This window comes from Oncorhynchus masou, chromosome 1 (assembly GCF_036934945.1).
Source record: "Oncorhynchus masou masou isolate Uvic2021 chromosome 1, UVic_Omas_1.1, whole genome shotgun sequence".
NCBI lineage: Eukaryota > Metazoa > Chordata > Actinopteri > Salmoniformes > Salmonidae > Oncorhynchus > Oncorhynchus masou.
In genome coordinates this window covers 63,820,125-63,839,494 of record NC_088212.1, presented here as the reverse complement: position 1 = coordinate 63,839,494, position 19,370 = coordinate 63,820,125, and the positions used below count along the sequence as shown (strand labels likewise).

The 19,370-nt window shown below is 44.1% G+C and overlaps 2 protein-coding genes across 2 annotated transcripts; both read left to right on the top strand.

The window, feature by feature from the left end:
• Nucleotides 1-321: 321 nt before the first annotated feature.
• On the top strand, nucleotides 322-3,095 carry terb2 (telomere repeat binding bouquet formation protein 2). Its single transcript, XM_064991548.1, has 7 exons — nucleotides 322-479; nucleotides 589-670; nucleotides 1,398-1,537; nucleotides 1,674-1,741; nucleotides 1,840-1,928; nucleotides 2,659-2,756; nucleotides 2,901-3,095. Exons 1-7 carry the CDS (start codon nucleotides 416-418, stop codon nucleotides 3,014-3,016), a joined length of 657 nt encoding a protein of 218 aa, XP_064847620.1. The 5' UTR covers nucleotides 322-415; the 3' UTR covers nucleotides 3,017-3,095.
• Nucleotides 3,096-7,903: 4,808 nt separating this feature from the next.
• On the top strand, nucleotides 7,904-19,354 carry LOC135547951 (sorbitol dehydrogenase-like). The gene is made up of 9 exons (XM_064977160.1): nucleotides 7,904-8,077; nucleotides 8,422-8,455; nucleotides 8,570-8,734; nucleotides 8,891-9,050; nucleotides 9,178-9,296; nucleotides 15,261-15,326; nucleotides 15,526-15,704; nucleotides 18,243-18,364; nucleotides 18,656-19,354. The coding sequence occupies exons 1-9, from the start codon at nucleotides 8,024-8,026 to the stop codon at nucleotides 18,819-18,821; spliced, it is 1,065 nt and encodes a 354-aa protein (XP_064833232.1). The 5' UTR covers nucleotides 7,904-8,023; the 3' UTR covers nucleotides 18,822-19,354.
• Nucleotides 19,355-19,370: the final 16 nt, after the last annotated feature.

Here is a 19,370-nt window from a genome sequence, read left to right as displayed (position 1 = left end):
ACTGCATATTTGTTTATTGCCATTCTGTCATTGTTCTCTCTTTTCATGTCCCGACAGTGAGTTGAGGAGCTGTGATTGTGTTATGAGGAGCTGTGATTGTGTTATAGAATTTATTTGGCATAGGCTACCAGACAGTAGCCTGTGAGTTTGGTGTCAATAAACCGTAAATTCGAGAACTGGTGTGGATACTATAATATCGAGGTGATAAGAGTACCAACCTTTTTTACCGCCAAGATGTCCATGCTGCGCAGCTCGCGCCCTCGAACGGCAACATCCGGAACGCGGCCGATCATTGACGTCATCCTCACCTTGATGATTTGCTCAACATAAAGGTTTTCAGATCAACAAGGACAAACATTTAATAAACAAATTTTTTTTTGTTTTTACTGAAATCTGTGGACAGTCTTTGCAAAGTATGTTCACAAATAGAACAGCATGGTTCTCAAATAGTGTGAGAAGAGGAAGCCGTTGGTTTTGGGGTAAGTTAGCTAACTTAGCTAGCTCAAGGCTAAGTTACTTAGCTACACTTGAATACAATAACGTTACCAGTTTCATAATTTATTGAGTGCAAAAAAAAATCTATTTCAGTATCTGAGGGTGGCGGTATTACAAGTTGGGAGACTGCTGACTACCTTTTCAGTGAGGATGCCACCTGTCCTGATACAGAAAGGTAACGTTAGGCTAGCTAGCTAGACTTGAAATCATTGGACACTTTAATAAATGGATCACTAACGTTAGTCACCTTAATAATGCCACTTTAATAATGTTTACATAGCTTGCATTACTCATCTCATATGTATACTGTATTGTATACCATATATTACATCTTGCCTATGCTGCTCAGCCATCGCTCATCCATATGTATATATTCTTATTCCATCACTTTATTTAGATTTGTGTGTATTAGGTAGTTGTGGAATTGCTAGATTACTGTTAGATATTACTGCACTGTCGGAACTAGAAGCACAAGCATTTCGCCACACTCGCAATAACATCTGCTAACCATGTGTATGTGACCAATACAATTTGATTTGATTTAGCTAATGTTAGCTATGCACATCTAGCTAGACAGTTATCTAATCAAGTATTTATTCATGAACTATTGTGACTCCTTACCGTCCAGATTTATTCTTACTTATTTGTAAAATAAAATAGCCACTTCGGATGTTGCTTTTGTTTCTCTTGTTTGTACCTTTGGTCAGCCCAGCTGAGCATTTACTCTTCTTGTTCACTGATTTTCCTCTGCATAATGTGACCGTTTTTGTCCTGTTTCCTGCATGCTGTGTTACTGTCATAGGCCTGCCCCTAGGGGGCATGGTTTCTTCGTCAGCAATGCATCCCAGGAAATATACATCGAAATGTAGACCCTTTGACTTACTTTTGTTTATTTATTTCAGGATATTTGAGAGTGTGGACTATGCTGAGAACAGGCTAACAGTTTTTCACAGCTTCTATCTAGCTGCCTGTGAGAAATGCCACAGTGTCAAGTCAGTGTGCATTGGTCATTATGTGCTGCCTCCAGTCTCTGTCCAGGAGGGTAAAGTAGATAATATCTCAGCTTTCCTTTCCTTGCATTTTGCATGACAGTCATAATGCCATTTTTTCCCATAATAATATTCTCCATAACACTGAAAAATATGCACACAAAATATGTGAATAATTTACCGTTTCAGTGGTGAAAGCAGTGGTTGGGAGATTCATTTGGGAGCAGGAGGATAATGCAAAGGCTGTTGATACAGAGGTAAAATGTGCTCTTCATCTTAGTTTCAATTTAGTGAGTCATAATCTGTTCACTTTATGGACAATTCATTTGTATATGTTTTGTATTTCTATTGTAAGGATTCAGATGACAGACTGGCATTGGGCAATAGGCAGAAGGAAGAGGAATACAGTGGAGTTTGCTGTGATCACACAGACAACAATAGTTGGTATGTACTGCGTCTTGTATGGGTCTCCTGATCAGCTACTTATTTTGAGGGGTTCAGCACAATGACGTATATACACTGAGTATACCAAACATCAGGAACGCCTTCCTAATATTGAGTTGCCCCTCCCCAGTCAGAACAGACTCAATTCATTCAAGGTGTCAAAAGCATTCCACAGGGATGCTGGCCCATGTTGACTCCAATGCTTCCCACAGTTGTGTAAAGTTGGCTGGATGTCCTTTAGGTGGTGGACAATTATTAATGCACACAGGAAACTGCTAAGTTTGAAAAACCCAGCATCATTGCAGTTCTTGACACAAACCGGTGCGCCTGGCACCTACTAACATATCCTGTTCAAAGGCACTTACATCTTTTGTTTTGCCCATTCACCTGCTGAGTGGCACATACAGTACACAATCGATGCCTCAATTGTCTTAAGGCTTAAAAATCCTTCTTTAACCTGTCTCCTCCCCTTCATCTACACTGATTGAAGTGGAATTAACAAGTGACATCAATAAGGGGTCATAGCTTTCACCTGGATTCACCAGGTCAGTCTATGTCATGGAAAGAGCAGGTGTCCTTAATGTTTTCTACACTCAGTATTTAAATAATTGGTCCAGAACAGAGCAGCTTTGTTTTACATTTTTACCAGTAGGTGTCATATTTTCCTATGCAATGATTACAACTATTCAGTATGTGCTCACACTAAACAATATACTATTTTGTGAAATAGCCATGCGGTACCCTTTCTGGATACTCCGGATACTCCACAAAGAGAGGGTGCGCTGTGTTGTGAAGTACAACATTACCCAGTTAATAACATGGTTACAGGTAAAACAAATACTTATCACCCAGCATTCTTACAATTATCCTTATCATGTGCTTTCCATATGAATGTATTATCAATTATAGAAATACATCCTTTCTTGAATAATGGAAATGTTTATAATGTAACAATGTTTATTCTATTTGAAGGGTATGTCAGTATTGATGAACTGAGGACTTACTCAGGAGAACTTCAAGACTTCCTACCAGGCCATTGTGGTTCTTCAGTCTCTAAAAAAAGGCGCTCCACAGTAGATATTGCTTAATGTCTTATTACAAGGATACAGATCACAGGGATAATTAAGAGTAACACTTTTTATTGGAGAAGAACAAATACACTATGGGATGTTAAATGGAAGATTTAGCAGGATCGCTAGACAGTGTTGTCCCTTTTTCACTATTCACCATTGTTTTAGTTGTTGAATTATAAAAAACTATATATATAACCTATTGAATTAAAGAGTTTACGTACATGTATTTTTATTTACACAGACATGAGATATACAGTGTGTTATGAATCAGAAATATCTGTCTCTGCTTCATTCACTTTTCCCATCAAAATGAAGTCCAAACCCTGCATGAAGCATAGAAAATCAAAACTAAATGGTTACCAACACATACATATAGCACACCTGAAACAGACTGGTTTACAGTCAATACTTAATCAACACATTGAAGAACAATCCATACTTGAATCAGTAGATATTTTGACCCAGCCTTTTGCTTGTTACCTTCCAATTTATTTTTATTTTATTTAACTAGGCAAGTCAGTTAAGAACAGGTACAATGACGACCTACCAATAGGCAAAAGGCCTCCTGCGGGGACGGGGGCTGGGTATAAAAATATAGGACATAACACACCACGACAAGAGAGACAACACAACACTACATAAAAAGAGATGGCAGCACCACGTGACAACACAGCATCAGCATGGTAGCAACACAACATGACAACAACATGGTAGTAACACAACATGACAGCAGCACAAAACATGGTACAAACATTATTTGGCACAGACAACAGCACAAAGGGCAAGAAGGTAGAAACAACAATACATCATACAAAGCAGCCACAACTGTCAGTAAGAGTGTCCATGATTGAGTCTTTGAATGAAGAGATTGAGATAAAACTGTCCAGTTTGAGTGTTTGTTGCAGCTCGTTTCAGTTGCTAGCTGCAGCGAACTGAAAAGACGAGCGACCCAGGAATGTGTGTGCTTTGGGGACATTTAACAGAATGTGACTGGCAGAACGGGTGTTGTATGTGGAGGATGAGGGCTGCAGTAAATATCTCAGATAGGGGGGAGTGATGCCTAAGAGGGTTTTATAAATAAGCATCAACCAGAGGAGTATAGAGTGCAGTGATGTGTCCTATAAGGAGCATTGGTGGAAATTCTGATGGCCGAATGGTAAAGAACATCTAGCTGCCCGAGAGCACCCTTACCTGCCGATCTATAAATGACATCTCCATAATCCAGCATGGGTAGGATGGTCATCTGAATCAGGGTCAGTTTGGCAGCTGGGGTGAAAGAGGAGCGATTACAATAGAGGAAACCAAGTATAGATTTTACTTTAGCCTGCAGCTTTGATATGTGCTGAGAGAAGGACAGTGTACCGTCTAGCCATACTCCCAAGTACTTGTATGAGGTGACTATCTCAAGCTCTAAACCCTCAGAGGTAGTAATCACCTGTGGGGAGAGGGGCATTCTTCTAACCAAACCACATGATCTTTGTTTTGGAGGTGTTCAGAACAAGGTTAAGGGCAGAGAAAGCTTGTTGAACACTTAGAAAGCGTTGTTGTAGAGCGTTAAACACAAAATCCGGGGAGGGGCCAGCTGAGTATAAGACTATCATCTGCATATAAATGGATGAGAGCTTTCTACTGCTTGAGCTATGTTGTTGATGTAAATTGAGAAGAGTGTGGGGCCAAGGATTGAGCCTTGTACTCCCTTGGTGACAGGCAGTGGCTGAGACAGCAGATGTTCTGACTTTATACACTGTACACTTTGAGAGAGGTAGTTAACAAATCAGGCCAAAGACCCCTCAGATACACCAATACTCCTTAGCCGGCCCACAAGAATGGAATGGTCTACCATATCAAAAGCTTTGGCCAAGTAAATAAAAATAGCAGCACAACATTTCTTAGAATCAAGGGCAATGGTGACATCATTGAGGACCAATGATGTGGTTTGTGTCTGAGTGGTAGTCATCCCGTTAAATCCAAGGATCAGGTCATCTTCCAGTGACGTAATGTCATTGAACTTCATACTCATGACTTGAAAACTTGTCATATCTGTAGAAAATATTTAATTGATTATGCATCTAGGCTAATAGTACAACAATAATATTGTGTTTGCTTTCAGCAACTTCTCTCTGCAGATATACTGTAAAGAGACTCAATGATCAGTTGAATGCACATGAAATCACTGACCTGACAGTGATTTGGGCACATGCTCAAAACTGATTCTGTCCAAGTTGATAAAGTTATTGATTTAATCTGGAAGAGCCTTTAGTTCATTGCCTGCAGGTTCAACCAATGTAGGTCAGGAGGCAGTTCAGTGATTGCGTTATTGTTCAGACTAAGTTTTTGTAACATGTTGGAGTTTTCTGATGGAGGATGGCAGCATCATTAGACCACAGGACGCAGCCCACAGCTCTGTCAGGTCTCCCAAGGCACATACAGTGGGGCAAAAAAGTATTTAGTCAGCCACCAATTGTGCAAGTTCTCCTGCTTAAAAAAATGAGAGGCCTGTAATTTTCACCATTAGTAAACTTCAACTATGACAGACAAAATGAGAAGAAAATATCCGGAAAATCACATTGTAGGATTTTTAATGAATTTATTTGCAAATTATGGTGGAAAATAAGTATTTGGTCAATAACAAAAGTTTATCTCAATACTTTGTTATATACTCTTTGTGGCAATGACAGAGGTCAAATGTTTTCTGTAAGTCTTCACAAGGTTTTCGAACACTGTTGCTGGTATTTTGGCCCATTCCTCCATGCAGATCTCCTCTAGAGCAGTGATGTTTTGGGGCTGTTGCTGGACAACACAGACTTTCAACTCCCTCCAAAGATTTTCTATGGGGTTGAGATCTGGAGACTGGCTAGGCCACTCCAGGACCTTGGAATGCTTCTTACAAAGCCACTCCTTCGTTGCCCAGACGGTGTGTTTGGGATCATTGTCATGCTGAAAGACCCAGCCACGTTTCATCTTCAATGCCCTTGCTGATGGAAGGAGGTTTTCACTCAAAATCTCACGATACATGGTCACATTCATTCTTTCCTTTACACGGATCAGTCGTCCTGGTCCCTTTGCAGAAAAACAGCCCCAAAGCATGATGTTTCCACCCCCATGCTTCACAGTAGGTATGGTGTTCTTTGGATGCAACTCAGCATCCTTTGTCCTCCAAACACGACAAGTTGAGTTTTTACCAAAAAGTTATATTTTGGTTTCATCTGACCATATGACATGCTCTCAATCTTCTGGATCATCCAAATGCTCTCTAGCAAACTTCAGACGGGCCTGGACATGTACTGGCTTAAGCAGGGGGACACTTCTGGCACTGCAGGATTTGAGTCCCTAGCGGCGTAGTGTGTTACTGATGGTAGGCTTTGTTACTTTGGTCCCAGCTCTCTGCAGGCCATTCACTAGGTCACCCCATGTGGTTCTGGAATTTTTGCTCACCGTTCTTGTGATCATTTTGACCCCACAGGGTGAGATCTTGCGTGGAGCCCCAGATCGACGGAGATTATCAGTGGTCTTGTATGTCTTCCATTTCCTAATAATTGCTCCCACAGTTGATTTCTTCAAACCAAGCTGCTTACCTATTGCAGATTCAGTCTTCCCAGCCTGGTGCAGGTCTACAATTTTGTTTCTGGTGCTCTTTGGTCTTGGCCATAGTGGAGTTTGGAGTGTGACTTTTTGAGGTTGTGGACAGGTGTCTTTTATACTGATAACAAGTTCAAACAGGTGCCATTAATACAGGTAACGAGTGGAGGACAGAGGAGCCTCTTAAAGAAGAAGTTACAGGTCTGTGAGAGCCAGAAATATTGCTTGTTTGTAGGTGACCAAATACTTATTTTCCACCACAATTTGCAAATAAATTCATTAAAAATCCTACAATGTGATTTTCTGGATTTTTTTTCTCCTTTTGTCTGTTATAGTTGAAGTGTACCTATGATAACAATTACAGGCCTCTCTCATCTTTTTAAGTGGGAGAACTTGCACAATTGGTGGCTGACTAAACACTTTTTTGCCCCACTGTATATGGGATCATTGACTCCTAGGATCATAAGGTTCCTGAGACATCCAATGGCAATTGACAGCATAGGTAGCTAGTTCCCATCAAGAACCAGTTCCTCAAGCTGTTCTAAATGCAGGATCTTCACAAGAAAGTTATTTCTAATTGGCAAGATTTTAATGCTAGGCTTTTGTACAACTTTTCCCCATGAGTGGTGCTATGTAGGCCGGCCTATGGATAATGTGGAAAATTGGGCTAACATCTTCAATGAAAGTTATTTTTTTCAGTCTTGCTTACCTCGTTTGAAGGGAAGAGAAGACAGTTGTCATTCAAAAACAGCTTTGTTTTATTTTGGTTAGTGTTGTAGGTGGAAGTACAACTTGACATGGGTGACTAATATTGAACTTTTCCAAATGTTTGCGAGCACATTCAACAACCATATCGTTTTCAAAAGCCAAATACACTATGTACAAAGCCGACGGACAGACATTTGAGTCAAAGATTCTTCACATTTATACATCCGGTGAAATATTTGTTCTATCTGTGGGTGAGTCTTATTTAGACCACCGATTCCGACGTCTTTAATATTTGTCTCCATAGAAACATTTCCTGTGTGTCTTCAACCTCATTGCCGCCCCCGGAAACAAGACCTGTGATTGGTCCATTTACCAGGCACTGCAATTATGTGACAAATCAGAGCGCTCTGGGTTAGCTCAAATGCGACGCAGGCATTTCATAGTCTTGCACCATTATCAACGTATAAATCATTAGAATAAGTCAGATTCGATTAATAAAATAGTTACGAAATAGCAATACACTTTTCGTTCAAATTTAAGAATAGCTCAATTCGACTCTCCCTTCTTTGCTATAATGGCATGTTCTCTCCAACCGTACGCCAATCACGTGTTTTGTTTTGTCGACTGCCCACCAAGCAGCAGGAAGATGCACTTTGAGCCCTGCACAGACCAAACAAGCATTTTACAAGATTTCTGATTTTATTCACACCGTAGTTGTCTTTGAGTGAATACAACATGGAAAAAGAAAACCTGTCCGTGGTGTTGCATTCCCAGGGTGACCTCAGACTGGTAATAAAGTAGTCTATAACTATGTCATGATGATGTAAGCAGATCGAGATTTCATGAAAACTGCAGCTATCGGTCAATATCAGAAAGTTGCTAACGTTAGTTAGCTCATCTGCTCTGCTTCGTCCCGGAACTAGCCATATAAATGACCATTTATAATATTAACCATTTTGACTGAGTTTTGAACTTTACAAGTAAAAGTAAGATGCTTTAATATAAATGGTAATTTAAATGGCTGGTTGCGGGACACTACTCGTGAACATGGGGTAATGCCAGTATGAATGGAGAAATAATTGCGATTGATTATTTGAATGGTCGGGCTAATTGTGATGATTGATTTCTTACAGGAACAACGACCCATCCCTGAACCAGGTCCAAATGGTATAGGAACAATGTAGTATCCAGACGGCTTGTACAGTATAGTTCTGCATTTCATTTTTTTTGTGTACAGTTGGAGTATCCCGTGGAGCAATTGCTTGTCTTTCCTTTATTCAGAGGTGTTGCTTCAGATGCATTCAGTTGGGATCTGTGGGTCGGATGTGCACTACTGGCAAAATGGACGCATAGGTGACTTTGTGGTAAAGAAGCCCATGGTGCTGGGGCATGAGGCTGCTGGTCGGGTGGTGAAGGTGGGCTCAGCAGTGAAGAACCTCAAAGAAGGTAAGAACTGTGCAAGCATGTGAGAAGGAAGTACTCAGTTGATTCAATGAGGTTATGTTTTGCTTTTAATGCAGTTCATCAGTTAAAAAAAACATTGATCAGATAATGCAACTTTGGGTTATCTGTGTCAATTATTAATTTGTGTTGGATAATTAGGGGATAGAGTCGCTGTAGAGCCAGGTGTCCCTCGCGAGATGGATGAGTTCTTCAAATCAGGAAACTACAATCTTTCCCCCACCATCTTCTTCTGTGCCACACCCCCTGATGATGGGAATTTGTGCAGATTTTACAAACACAGTGCCAACTTCTGTTACAAGTGAGTTCATTATTTCTACTTTATCTACAAGGACAGATAAATGTCAGCATACTGCCATTGTAGAACATTGGGGGTAACATGACAAACCTACATTGCTTAAGTTCTCTCTGTTTCTGTGTATGAATAGGTTGCCTGACAATGTGACATATGAGGAGGGGGCCCTGATTGAGCCCCTGTCTGTGGGTATTCATGCCTGCCGCAGAGCTGGAGTGACCCTGGGCAGCAGTGTACTGATCTGTGGGGCAGGTCGGTAAAGCTCGGCTGTCATTCATTGTTACTGTTATTTGCTGTTCTGCAGCTTGGACCCATGAAGTGTGACACAATTTTGCAGTTGCAGCTATTCAGGTTTTATGTCCAGTTATTCAACTACTGCAAGACATGATCAAATGAAATACAATTAAATGTAACTTTGCAGAATATACAGCCAATTAGAAGTATGGAGGTTGTTACATTCCACTAACATGCCCATGCAAGTTTGGAAATTAAAGAATGTGGTTTAGTTACAAAAGTGAGAATCATGTTGACACAGCATAATAACAGTGGGGAAACCCAATGAACTTAAACACCTGTAGTAACAGACTTGATATTTAACAAATCTACTCTTCTGTTAAGCGAGCGTGCTTTATAAACAATTAACACATGTAAATACCTAAACATTCATTAATGAATGAAAGGGTTGGTTAAATAAAGATCAGCTCTTGCTTTTTAGTTAATGATAGATGTATTTTCCATATAGGCCCTGCGATACACTAGTGTCCTGTCCAGGGAGTGTACTTTTACATCAAGCTGCCTCAAGCTACTGAATCAGGCGATAGGCTCCTGCCCTATGGGCCCTTCTGGCTCAGACAAGGCGTACGTACTATTTCCTATACCGACCCCTCATGTCATCACTTCTAGCCCTCATGCACACAGTTTCACAATGACCAGCTAAGTTGAAAAATATCCTGTAAGGTTACTAGCACAGCCTCATGTTATGTACTTGAGTGAAGACCCAAAAGCGGTTTTAACAGAAAACAGAGTTCTTTAATGAAAAACAGGAATGGCATAAATCCTCTTCCAACGTTGACAATGGAACAAAAAGAACGTAGTATAGTGCAGGATGCACCTGCCAGGCAGACTCCGACAGGATAGGACAAGGTGGAAGCAAACGAGACGACAGCTTGCTTCTGGCATCAAAAACACAAACAAGAATCAGACACTGAAAGTAGCAGGAACAGAGAGAGAAATAGAGACCTAATCAGAGGGGAAGAGAGAACAGGTGTGAAAGAGTGAATGAGCTAGTTAGGGGAGATGTAGAACAGCTGAAGAATGAGAGACAGAGAAGGTAACCTAAAAAGACCAGCAGAGAGAGACAGAGTGAAGAGAAAGGACAGGAACAGACATAACAAGACATGACAGTACCCCCCCCACTCACCGAGCGCCTCCTGGCGCACTCGAGGAGGAAACCTGGCGGCAACGGAGGAAATCATCGATCAGCGAACGGTCCAGCACGTCCCGAGAGGGAACCCAACTCCTCTCCTCAGGACCGTACCCCTCCCAATCCACTAGGTACTGATGACCACGGCCCCGAGGGCGCATGTCCAAAATCTTACGAACCCTGTAGATGGGTGCGCCCTCGACAAGGATGGGGGGAGGGACGAGCGGGGGCGCGAAGAACGGGCTTAACACAGGAGACATGGAAGACCGGGTGAACGCGACGAAGATAGCGCGGAGAAGAAGTCGCACTGCGACAGGATTAATGACCTGAGAAATACGGAACGGACCAATGAACCGCGGGGCCAACTTGCGAGAAGCTGACTTAAGGGGAAGGTTCTGAGTGGAGAGCCATACTCTCTGACCGCAACAATATCTAGGACTCTTGGTCCTACGCTTATTAGCGGCCCTCACAGTCTGCGCCCTATTACGGCAAAGTGCCGACCTGACCCCCTTCCAGGTGCGCTCGCAACGCTGGACAAAAGCCTGAGCGGAGGGGACGCAGGACTCGGCGAGCTGAGATGAGAACAGCGGAGGCTGGTACCCGAGGCTACTCTGAAAAGGAGATAGACCGGTAGCAGACGAGGGAAGCGAGTTGTGGGCGTACTCTGCCCAGGGGAGCTGTTCTGACCAAGACGCAGGGTTACGAAAAGAAAGACTGCGTAAAATGCGACCAACAGTCTGATTGGCCCGTTCGGCTTGACCGTTAGACTGGGGATGAAAGCCGGACGAGAGACTGACGGAAGCCCCAATCAAACGGCAAAACTCCCTCCAAAATTGAGACGTGAACTGCGGGCCTCTGTCGGAAACGACGTCAGACGGAAGGCCATGAATTCGGAAAACATTCTCGATAATGATCTGAGCCGTCTCCTTAGCAGAAGGGAGCTTAGCGAGAGGAATGAAATGAGCCGCCTTAGAGAATCTATCGACAACCGTAAGAATAACTGTCTTCCCCGCTGATGAAGGCAGTCCGGTGATAAAATCTAAAGCGATGTGAGACCACGGTCGAGAGGGAATGGGAAGCGGTCTGAGACGGCCGGCAGGAGGAGAGTTCCCAGATTTAGTCTGCGCGCAGACCGAACAAGCGGCGACAAATCGACGCGCGTCACGTTCCCGAGTGGGCCACCAGAAACGCTGGCGAATGGAAGCGAGCGTACCCCGAACGCCGGGGTGGCCGGCTAACTTGGCAGAGTGGGCCCACTGAAGAACGGCCGGACGAGTAGGAACGGGAACGAACAGAAGGTTCCTAGGACAAGCTCGCGGCGACGGAGTGTGAGCGAGTGCTTGCTTTACCTGCCTCTCAATTCCCCAGACAGTCAACCCGACAACACGCCCCTCAGGGAGAATCCCTCGGGGTCGGTGGAGACCTCAGAAGAACTGAAGAGACGAGATAAAGCATCAGGCTTGGTGTTTTTTGAGCCCGGACGATAAGAAATAACAAACTCGAAACGAGCGAAAAACAGAGCCCAACGAGCCTGACGCGCATTAAGTCGTTTGGCTGAACGGATGTACTCAAGGTTCCTATGGTCAGTCCAAACGACAAAAGGAACGGTCGCCCCTCCAACCACTGTCGCCATTCGCCTAGGGCTAAGCGGATGGCGAGCAGTTCGCGATTACCAACATCATAGTTACGTTCTGACGGCGATAAGCGATGAGAGAAAAACGCGCAAGGATGGACCTTGCCGTCAGAGAGAGCGCTGAGAAAGAATGGCTCCCACGCCCACCTCTGACGCGTCAACCTCAACAACAAACTGACTAGAGATGTCAGGTGTAACAAGAATAGGTGCGGATGTAAAACGATTCTTAAGAAGATCAAAAGCTCCCTGGGCGGAAACGGACCACTTAAAGCACGTCTTAACAGAAGTAAGGGCTGTGAGGGGAGCTGCCACCTGACCGAAATTACGGATGAAACGACGATAGAAATTAGCGAAGCCCAGAAAGCGCTGCAGCTCGACGCGTGACTTAGGAACGGGCCAATCAATGACAGCCTGGACCTTAGCGGGATCCATCTTAATGCCCTCAGCGGAAATAACGGAACCGAGAAAAGGGACAGAGGCGGCGTGAAAAGTGCACTTCTCAGCCTTCACATAAAGACAGTTCTCCAAAAGGCGCTGGAGGACGCGTCGCACGTGCTGAACATGAATCGAGAGAGACGGTGAAAAAATCAGGATATCGTCCATGTAAACGAAAACAAAAATGTTCAGCATGTCTCTCAGGACGTCGTTAACTAGTGCCTGAAAGACAGCTGGAGCGTTAACGAGGCCGAAAGGAAGAACCCGGTATTCAAAGTGCCCTAACGGAGTGTTAAACGCCGTCTTCCACTCGTCCCCCTCCCTGATGCGCACGAGATGGTAGGCGTTACGAAGGTCCAATTTGGTGAAAAACCTGGCTCCCTGCAGGATCTCGAAGGCTGAAGACATAAGAGGAAGCGGATAACGATTCTTAACTGTTATGTCATTCAGCCCTCGATAATCCACGCATGGGCGCAGGGACCCGTCCTTCTTCTGAACAAAAAAAAACCCCGCTCCGGCGGGAGAGGAGGAGGAGACTAGGGTACCGGCGTCGAGCGAAACCGACAAATAATCCGAGAGCCTTACGTTCGGGAGCCGACAGAGAGTATAATCTACCCCGGGGGGGAGTAGTTCCCGGAAGGAGATCAATACTACAGTCATACGACCGGTGTGGAGGGAGAGAAGTGGCCTTGGAACGACTGAACACCGTGCGCAGATCGTGATACTCCTCCGGCACCCCTGTCAAATCGCCAGGCTCCTCCTGTGAAGAAGAGACAGAGGAAACAGGAGGGATAGCAGACATTAAACAGGTCACATGACAAGAAACATTCCAGGATAGGATAGTATTACTAGACCAATTAATAGAAGGGTTATGGCGCACTAGCCAGGGATGACCCAAAACAACAGGTGTAAAAGGTGAACGAAAAATTAAAAAAGAAATGGTTTCGCTATGATTACCAGAGACAGTGAGGGTTAAAGGCAGCGTCTCACGCTGAATCTTGGGGAGAGAACTACCATCTAAAGCGAACAAGGCCGTTGGCTCCCCTAACTGTCTGAGAGGAATGTCATGTTCCCGAGCCCAGGTCTCGTCCATAAAACAGCCCTCCGCCCCAGAGTCTATCAAGGCACTGCAGGAAGCAGATGAACCGGGCCAGCGGAGATGGACCGGAAAGGTAGTGCGTGATCCAGAAGGAGAGGCCTGAGTAGTTGCGCTCACCAGTAGCCCTCCTCTTACTGATGAGCTCTGGCTTTTACTGGACATGAGGTGACAAAATGACCAGCGGAGCCGCAGTAGAGACAGAGGCGATTGGTGATTCTCCGTTCCTTCTCCTTGGCCGAGATGCGGATACCCCCCAGCTGCATAGGCTCAGCATCCGAGCCGGCGGGGGAGGGTGGCAGTGATGCGGCAGGTGGCAGTGATGTGGAGAGGGGAGCAACGGAGAACGCGAACTCCCTTCCACGTGCTCGGCGACGAAGATCAAACCGTCGCTCTATGCGAATAGCGAGAGCTATTAAGGAGTCCAGACTGGAAGGAACCTCCCTGGAGAGGATCTCATCCTTAACCTCGACGAGGAGACCCTCCAGAAAACGAGCGAGCAAAGCCGGCTCGTTCCAGTCACTAGAGGCAGCGAGAGTGCGAAACTCAATAGAATAATCCGTTATGGATCGATTCCCCTGACATAGGGAAGACAGGGCCCTGGAAGCCTCCTCCCCAAAAACAGAACGGTCAAAAACCCGTATCATCTCCTCCTTAAAGTCCTGAAACTGGTTAATACACTCAGCCCTCGCCTCCCAGATTGCCGTGCCCCACTCACGCGCCCGTCCGGTGAGGAGAGAAATGACGTAGGCGATGCGGGCTGCGCTCCTGGAGTAAGTGTTGGGCTGGAGAGAGAACATCACATCACACTGAGTGAGGAATGAGCGGCACTCAGTGGGCTCCCTGAGTAACAGGGCGGGTTGTTGATCCTGGGCTCCGGAGACTCGGAAACCCTGGAAGTGGGCGGTGGATCGAGGTGGAGTTGGTGAACCTGTCTTGTGAGGTCGGAGACTTGGACGGCCAGGGTCTCAACGGCATGTCGAGCAGCAGACAATTCCTCCTCGTGTCTGCCTAGCATCGCTCCCTGGATCTCGACGGCGGAGTGAAAAGGGTCCGGAGCCGCTGGGTCCATTCTTGGTCTGATTCTTCTGTTATGTACTTGAGTGAAGACCCAAAAGCGGTTTTAACAGAAAACAGAGTTCTTTAATGAAAAACAGGAATGGCATAAATCCTCTTCCAACGTTGACAATGGAACAAAAAGAACGTAGTATAGTGCAGGATGCACCTGCCAGGCAGACTCCGACAGGATAGGACAAGGTGGAAGCAAACGAGACGACAGCTTGCTTCTGGCATCAAAAACACAAACAAGAATCAGACACTGAAAGTAGCAGGAACAGAGAGAGAAATAGAGACCTAATCAGAGGGGGAAGAGAGAACAGGTGTGAAAGAGTGAATGAGCTAGTTAGGGGAGATGTAGAACAGCTGAAGAATGAGAGACAGAGAAGGTAACCTAAAAAGACCAGCAGAGAGAGACAGAGTGAAGAGAAAGGACAGGAACAGACATAACAAGACATGACAGCCTCATATCCCCATCGAGTTCATCGGCATAGAGAGCAGTGTCCATACTAACAATTAACATGTCCACATTCAACATAAGCATCTCTCTCGTTTCTCTTTTCCCTATCACAGGACCAATTGGGCTGGTCTGTCTGCTGGTGGCCAAGGCTATGGGTGCCTCACAGGTGGTCATATCTGGTAAGGCACAGGGTGTAATAATACACTCTTTATGGGATCCATTTTGTTTCACTCAAATCAGAATTGTCTACCAGGGACTTCCTTCTTTTGAAAGGGCTTTGAAGTGAAAAGGTATACATGTGGGTACATTAGTAATACTGTGTGCTGGCCCAATATAGTAGAGACTGCCACAGTATTCTTTTTGTCCTTCCTGTTTCAGACCTGTCAGCAGATCGCCTGGTCATGGCGAAGGAGCTTGGAGCAGACTTCCCTTTGACTGTGAAGAGAGAGGATGGGCCTGAGGAGCTGGCAAAGAGAGTGGAGGGAATGCTGGAAGCACAGCCTCATATCACCATTGAGTGCACCGGTGTGGAGAGCAGTGTCCAAACTGCCATTTATGTAAGTACAGCCACAAGAGTGACATTAGAGCCCATGGAATACTGTACTGTGAAATGTTGCAGTTTTCTCTTAGAAAAAAACAAACTATTAGAACCATGACAAAGAACCTATGTTGGTACGAGATGGAGGGAATGTCGGAGCTTAACTGACGAAATTACAGTTAACAAAAATGTACGCTTAATCCAGTATAATCTGATCTATAGAATTTATTATACAAGAGACAAAATTCACTAATTCTACAGCACAACGACAGTCATGTCTTAAGTGTAAAACTAATAATGACTCAATAATCCATGCTTTCTGGGAATGCTATAAAGTCCAAAAGTTATGGGCGGCGAAAGTTGGCTGTCAGAAGTATAAGAATGTGAACATACTTTTAATCCGTCTGCATATTTTCAAGACATGGCATATGGGGGAGTAGTGAGAAACGCATTAAGAAGGAAAGAAATTCCACAAATTAACTTTTAACAAAGAACACCTGTTAATTGAAATGCATTCCGGGTGACTATCTCATGAAGCTGGCTGAGAGAATGCCAGGAGTGTGCAATGCTGTCGCTGTCATCAAGGCAAAGGGTGGCTACTTTGAAGAATCTCAAATATAAAATATATATACAGTGGGGCAAAAAAGTATTTAGTCAGCCACCAATTGTGCAGTTCTCCCACTTAAAAAGATAAGAGAGGCCTGTAATTTTCATCATAGGTACACTTCAACTATGACAGACAAAATGAGAAAAAAAATCACATTGTAGGATTTTTTTATAAATATATCCCATTTAGCAGACGCTTTTGTCCAAAGCGACTTACAAGTCGGCTGGGGCCACTACTTTTACATATGGGTGGCCCTAGCGGGAATCGAACCCACGACGCTTGGCGTTGCAAGCGCCATGCTCTACCGACTGAGCCACACAGGACCCCTTTTATGAATTTATTTGCAAATTATGATGGAAAATAAGTATTTGGTCAATAACAAAAGTTTATCTCAATACTTTGTTATATGCCCTTTGTTGGTAATGACAGAGGTCAAACGTTTTCTGGAAGTCTTCACAAGGTTTTCACACACTGTTGCTGATATTTTGGCCCATTCCTCCATGCAGATCTCCTCTAGAGCAGTGATGTTTTGGGGCTGTTGCTGGGCAACACAGACTTTCAACTCCCTCCAAAGATTTTCTATGGGGTTGAGATCTAGAGACTGGCTAGGCCACTCCAGGACCTTGAAATGCTTCTTATGAAGCCACTCTTTTGTTGCCTGGGCGGTGTGTTTGGGATCATTGTCATGCTGAAAGACCCAGCCACGTTTCATCTTCAATGCCCTTGCTGATGGAAGGAGGTTTTCACTCAAAATCTCACGATGCATGGCCCCATTCATTCTTTCCTTTACACGGATCAGTCGTCCTGGTCCCTTTGCAGAAAAACAGCCCCAACGCATGATGTTTCCACCCCCATGCTTCACAGTAGGTATGGTGTTCTTTGGATGCAACTCAGCATTCTTTGTCCTCCAAACACGACAAGTTGAGTTTTTACCAAAAAGTTATATTTTGGTTTCATCTGACCATATGACTCCCAATCTCCCAATCTTCTTCATCATCTTCCAAATGCTCTCTAGCAAACTTCAGACAGGCCTGGACATGTACTGGCATAAGCAGGGGGACACGTCTGGCACTGCAGGATTAGAGACCGTGGCGGCGTAGTGTGCTACTGATGGTAGGCTTTGTTACTTTGGTCCCAGCTCTCTGCAGGTCATTCACTAGGTCCCCCCGTGTGGTTCTGGAATTTTTGCTCACCGTTCTTGTGATCATTTTGACCGCACGGGGTGAGATCTTGCGTGGAGCCCCAGATCGAGTGAGGTTATCAGTGGTCTTGTATGTCTTCCATTTCCTAATAATTGCTCCCACAGTTGATTTCTTCAAACCAAGCTGCTTACCTGTTGCAGATTCAGTCTGCTCAGCCTGGTGCAGGTCTACAATTTTGTTTCTGGTGTCCTTTGACAGCTCTTTGGTCTTGGCCATAGTGGAGTTTGGAGTGTGACTGTTTGAGGTTGTGGACAGGTGTCTTTTATACTGATAACAAGTTCAAACAGGTGCCATTAATACAGGTAATGAGTGGAGGACAGAGGAGCCTCTTAAAGAAGAAGTTACAGGTCTGTGAGAGCCAGAAATCTTGCTTGTTTGTTATTGACCAAATACTTATTTTCCACCCCAATTTGCAAATAAATTCATTAAAAATCCTACAATGTGATTTTCTGGATTTTTTTCTCATTTTGTCTGTCATAGTTGAAGTGTACCTATGATGAAAATTACAGGCCTCTCATCTTTTTAAGTGGGAGAACTTGCACAATTGGTGGCTGACGAAATACTTTTTTACCCCACTGTATATAACCCTTTTTTTGGTTACTACATGATTCCATATGTGTTATTTTATAGTTTTGATGCCTTCACTATTATTCAACAGTATAGAAAATAGTCCAAATAAAGAAGAACCCTTGAATGAGTATGTGTGTCCAAACTTATGACTGGTACTATATATATATGCTTGCACCAGGCTACACGTCCTGGAGGAGTGGTGGTTCTAGTGGGGTTGGGTGCAGCGATGACCACTATCCCACTGCTTAATGCTGCTCTCAGAGAGGTGGACATCAGAGGGGTCTTCCGCTACTGCAACACGTAAGTTAGCCTCCACTCACGTTGACTAGGTACAGAAAATAAGTTGTTTCCTTTTACACAAAAGAGCCCTGAAGCCAGCGCAGGACGTAGGTCTTCAAATCAAATTTTACTTGTCACATACTTCGTAATCAACAGGTGTAGAATAACAGTGAAATGCTTACTTACAGGCCCTTCCCAAAAATGGGAGGTCTTCAGGAATATGGTCCCTAATGTACCAACAATTGCAGCAAGTTGTGTTTATCTGTTGTCTTATAACTCTACTGTTCATGTGTTTGTGTCCTCTTATTCTAGCTGGCCAATGGCTATAGCAATGCTGGCCTCTAAGAAGGTGAACGTGGCGCCCCTGGTGACCCACCGGTTCCCCCTAGAGCAGGCTGTGCAGGCCTTCGAGACCACACGTCAGGGACAAGGTGTCAAAATCATGCTCAAGTGTGACAAGACTGACCAGAACCCCTAAGAGGACTGGGAACACCAGGACCAATAAGAGAGCCAGTATAGACAATCACAGCGCTGTAGATCTAACAGTTGATTATTGTTATTTGTCTATTTTTCTTCATGTTATTGTACACTTTCAATGTTTGATTTCAATGTCTGATTATGTTCAGGTATACATCTTAATCAGGTTACCTGTTGCCCAAACAGCAACTTTCACTCTTGAAATGTGATATTTGGAGACGTTACTGTATGAAACTAAGTATATGATTTGACAAAATGTTATGCTCACAGCAGCTTTCGCTTTCATCATGTAATTTCAAGTTGCTTTTGAGTGGCAAAATTGTTAAGTACAGTCTTAGAGAATCTTGTTATAAACCAGAATGTATAGAAATATTGTACTTTAATTTTTTGTCTAGTCCTCTAGTCAGTACCTAGCTGCTGCCACCAGGAGGAGGTAGAGACTAATTCACACGTTGTATGCCAAGTCCAGTGTGTTACACATACTGTAATACAATCAATCTCCTGTCCATACAATAAATATTAAAACAATGGAAATGGTTTATGTGAAACT

What these genes read in the sequence shown, in the direction of transcription:
- terb2 (XM_064991548.1), top strand. Translation starts at nt 416, where the DNA reads ATGTTCACAAATAGAACAGCATGGTTCTCAAATAGTGTGAGAAGAGGA. An exon ending in AGGAAGCCGTTGGTTTTGGG is followed by an intron (nt 480 to 588) that starts GTAAGTTAGCTA and finishes AATCTATTTCAG; the next exon opens with TATCTGAGGGTGGCGGTATT. An exon ending in TCCAGTCTCTGTCCAGGAGG is followed by an intron (nt 1,538 to 1,673) that starts GTAAAGTAGATA and finishes TTACCGTTTCAG; the next exon opens with TGGTGAAAGCAGTGGTTGGG.
- LOC135547951 (XM_064977160.1), top strand. Translation starts at nt 8,024, where the DNA reads ATGGAAAAAGAAAACCTGTCCGTGGTGTTGCATTCCCAGGGTGACCTC. An exon ending in AGTGAAGAACCTCAAAGAAG is followed by an intron (nt 8,735 to 8,890) that starts GTAAGAACTGTG and finishes TTGGATAATTAG; the next exon opens with GGGATAGAGTCGCTGTAGAG. An exon ending in GTGTCCAAACTGCCATTTAT is followed by an intron (nt 15,705 to 18,242) that starts GTAAGTACAGCC and finishes TGCTTGCACCAG; the next exon opens with GCTACACGTCCTGGAGGAGT.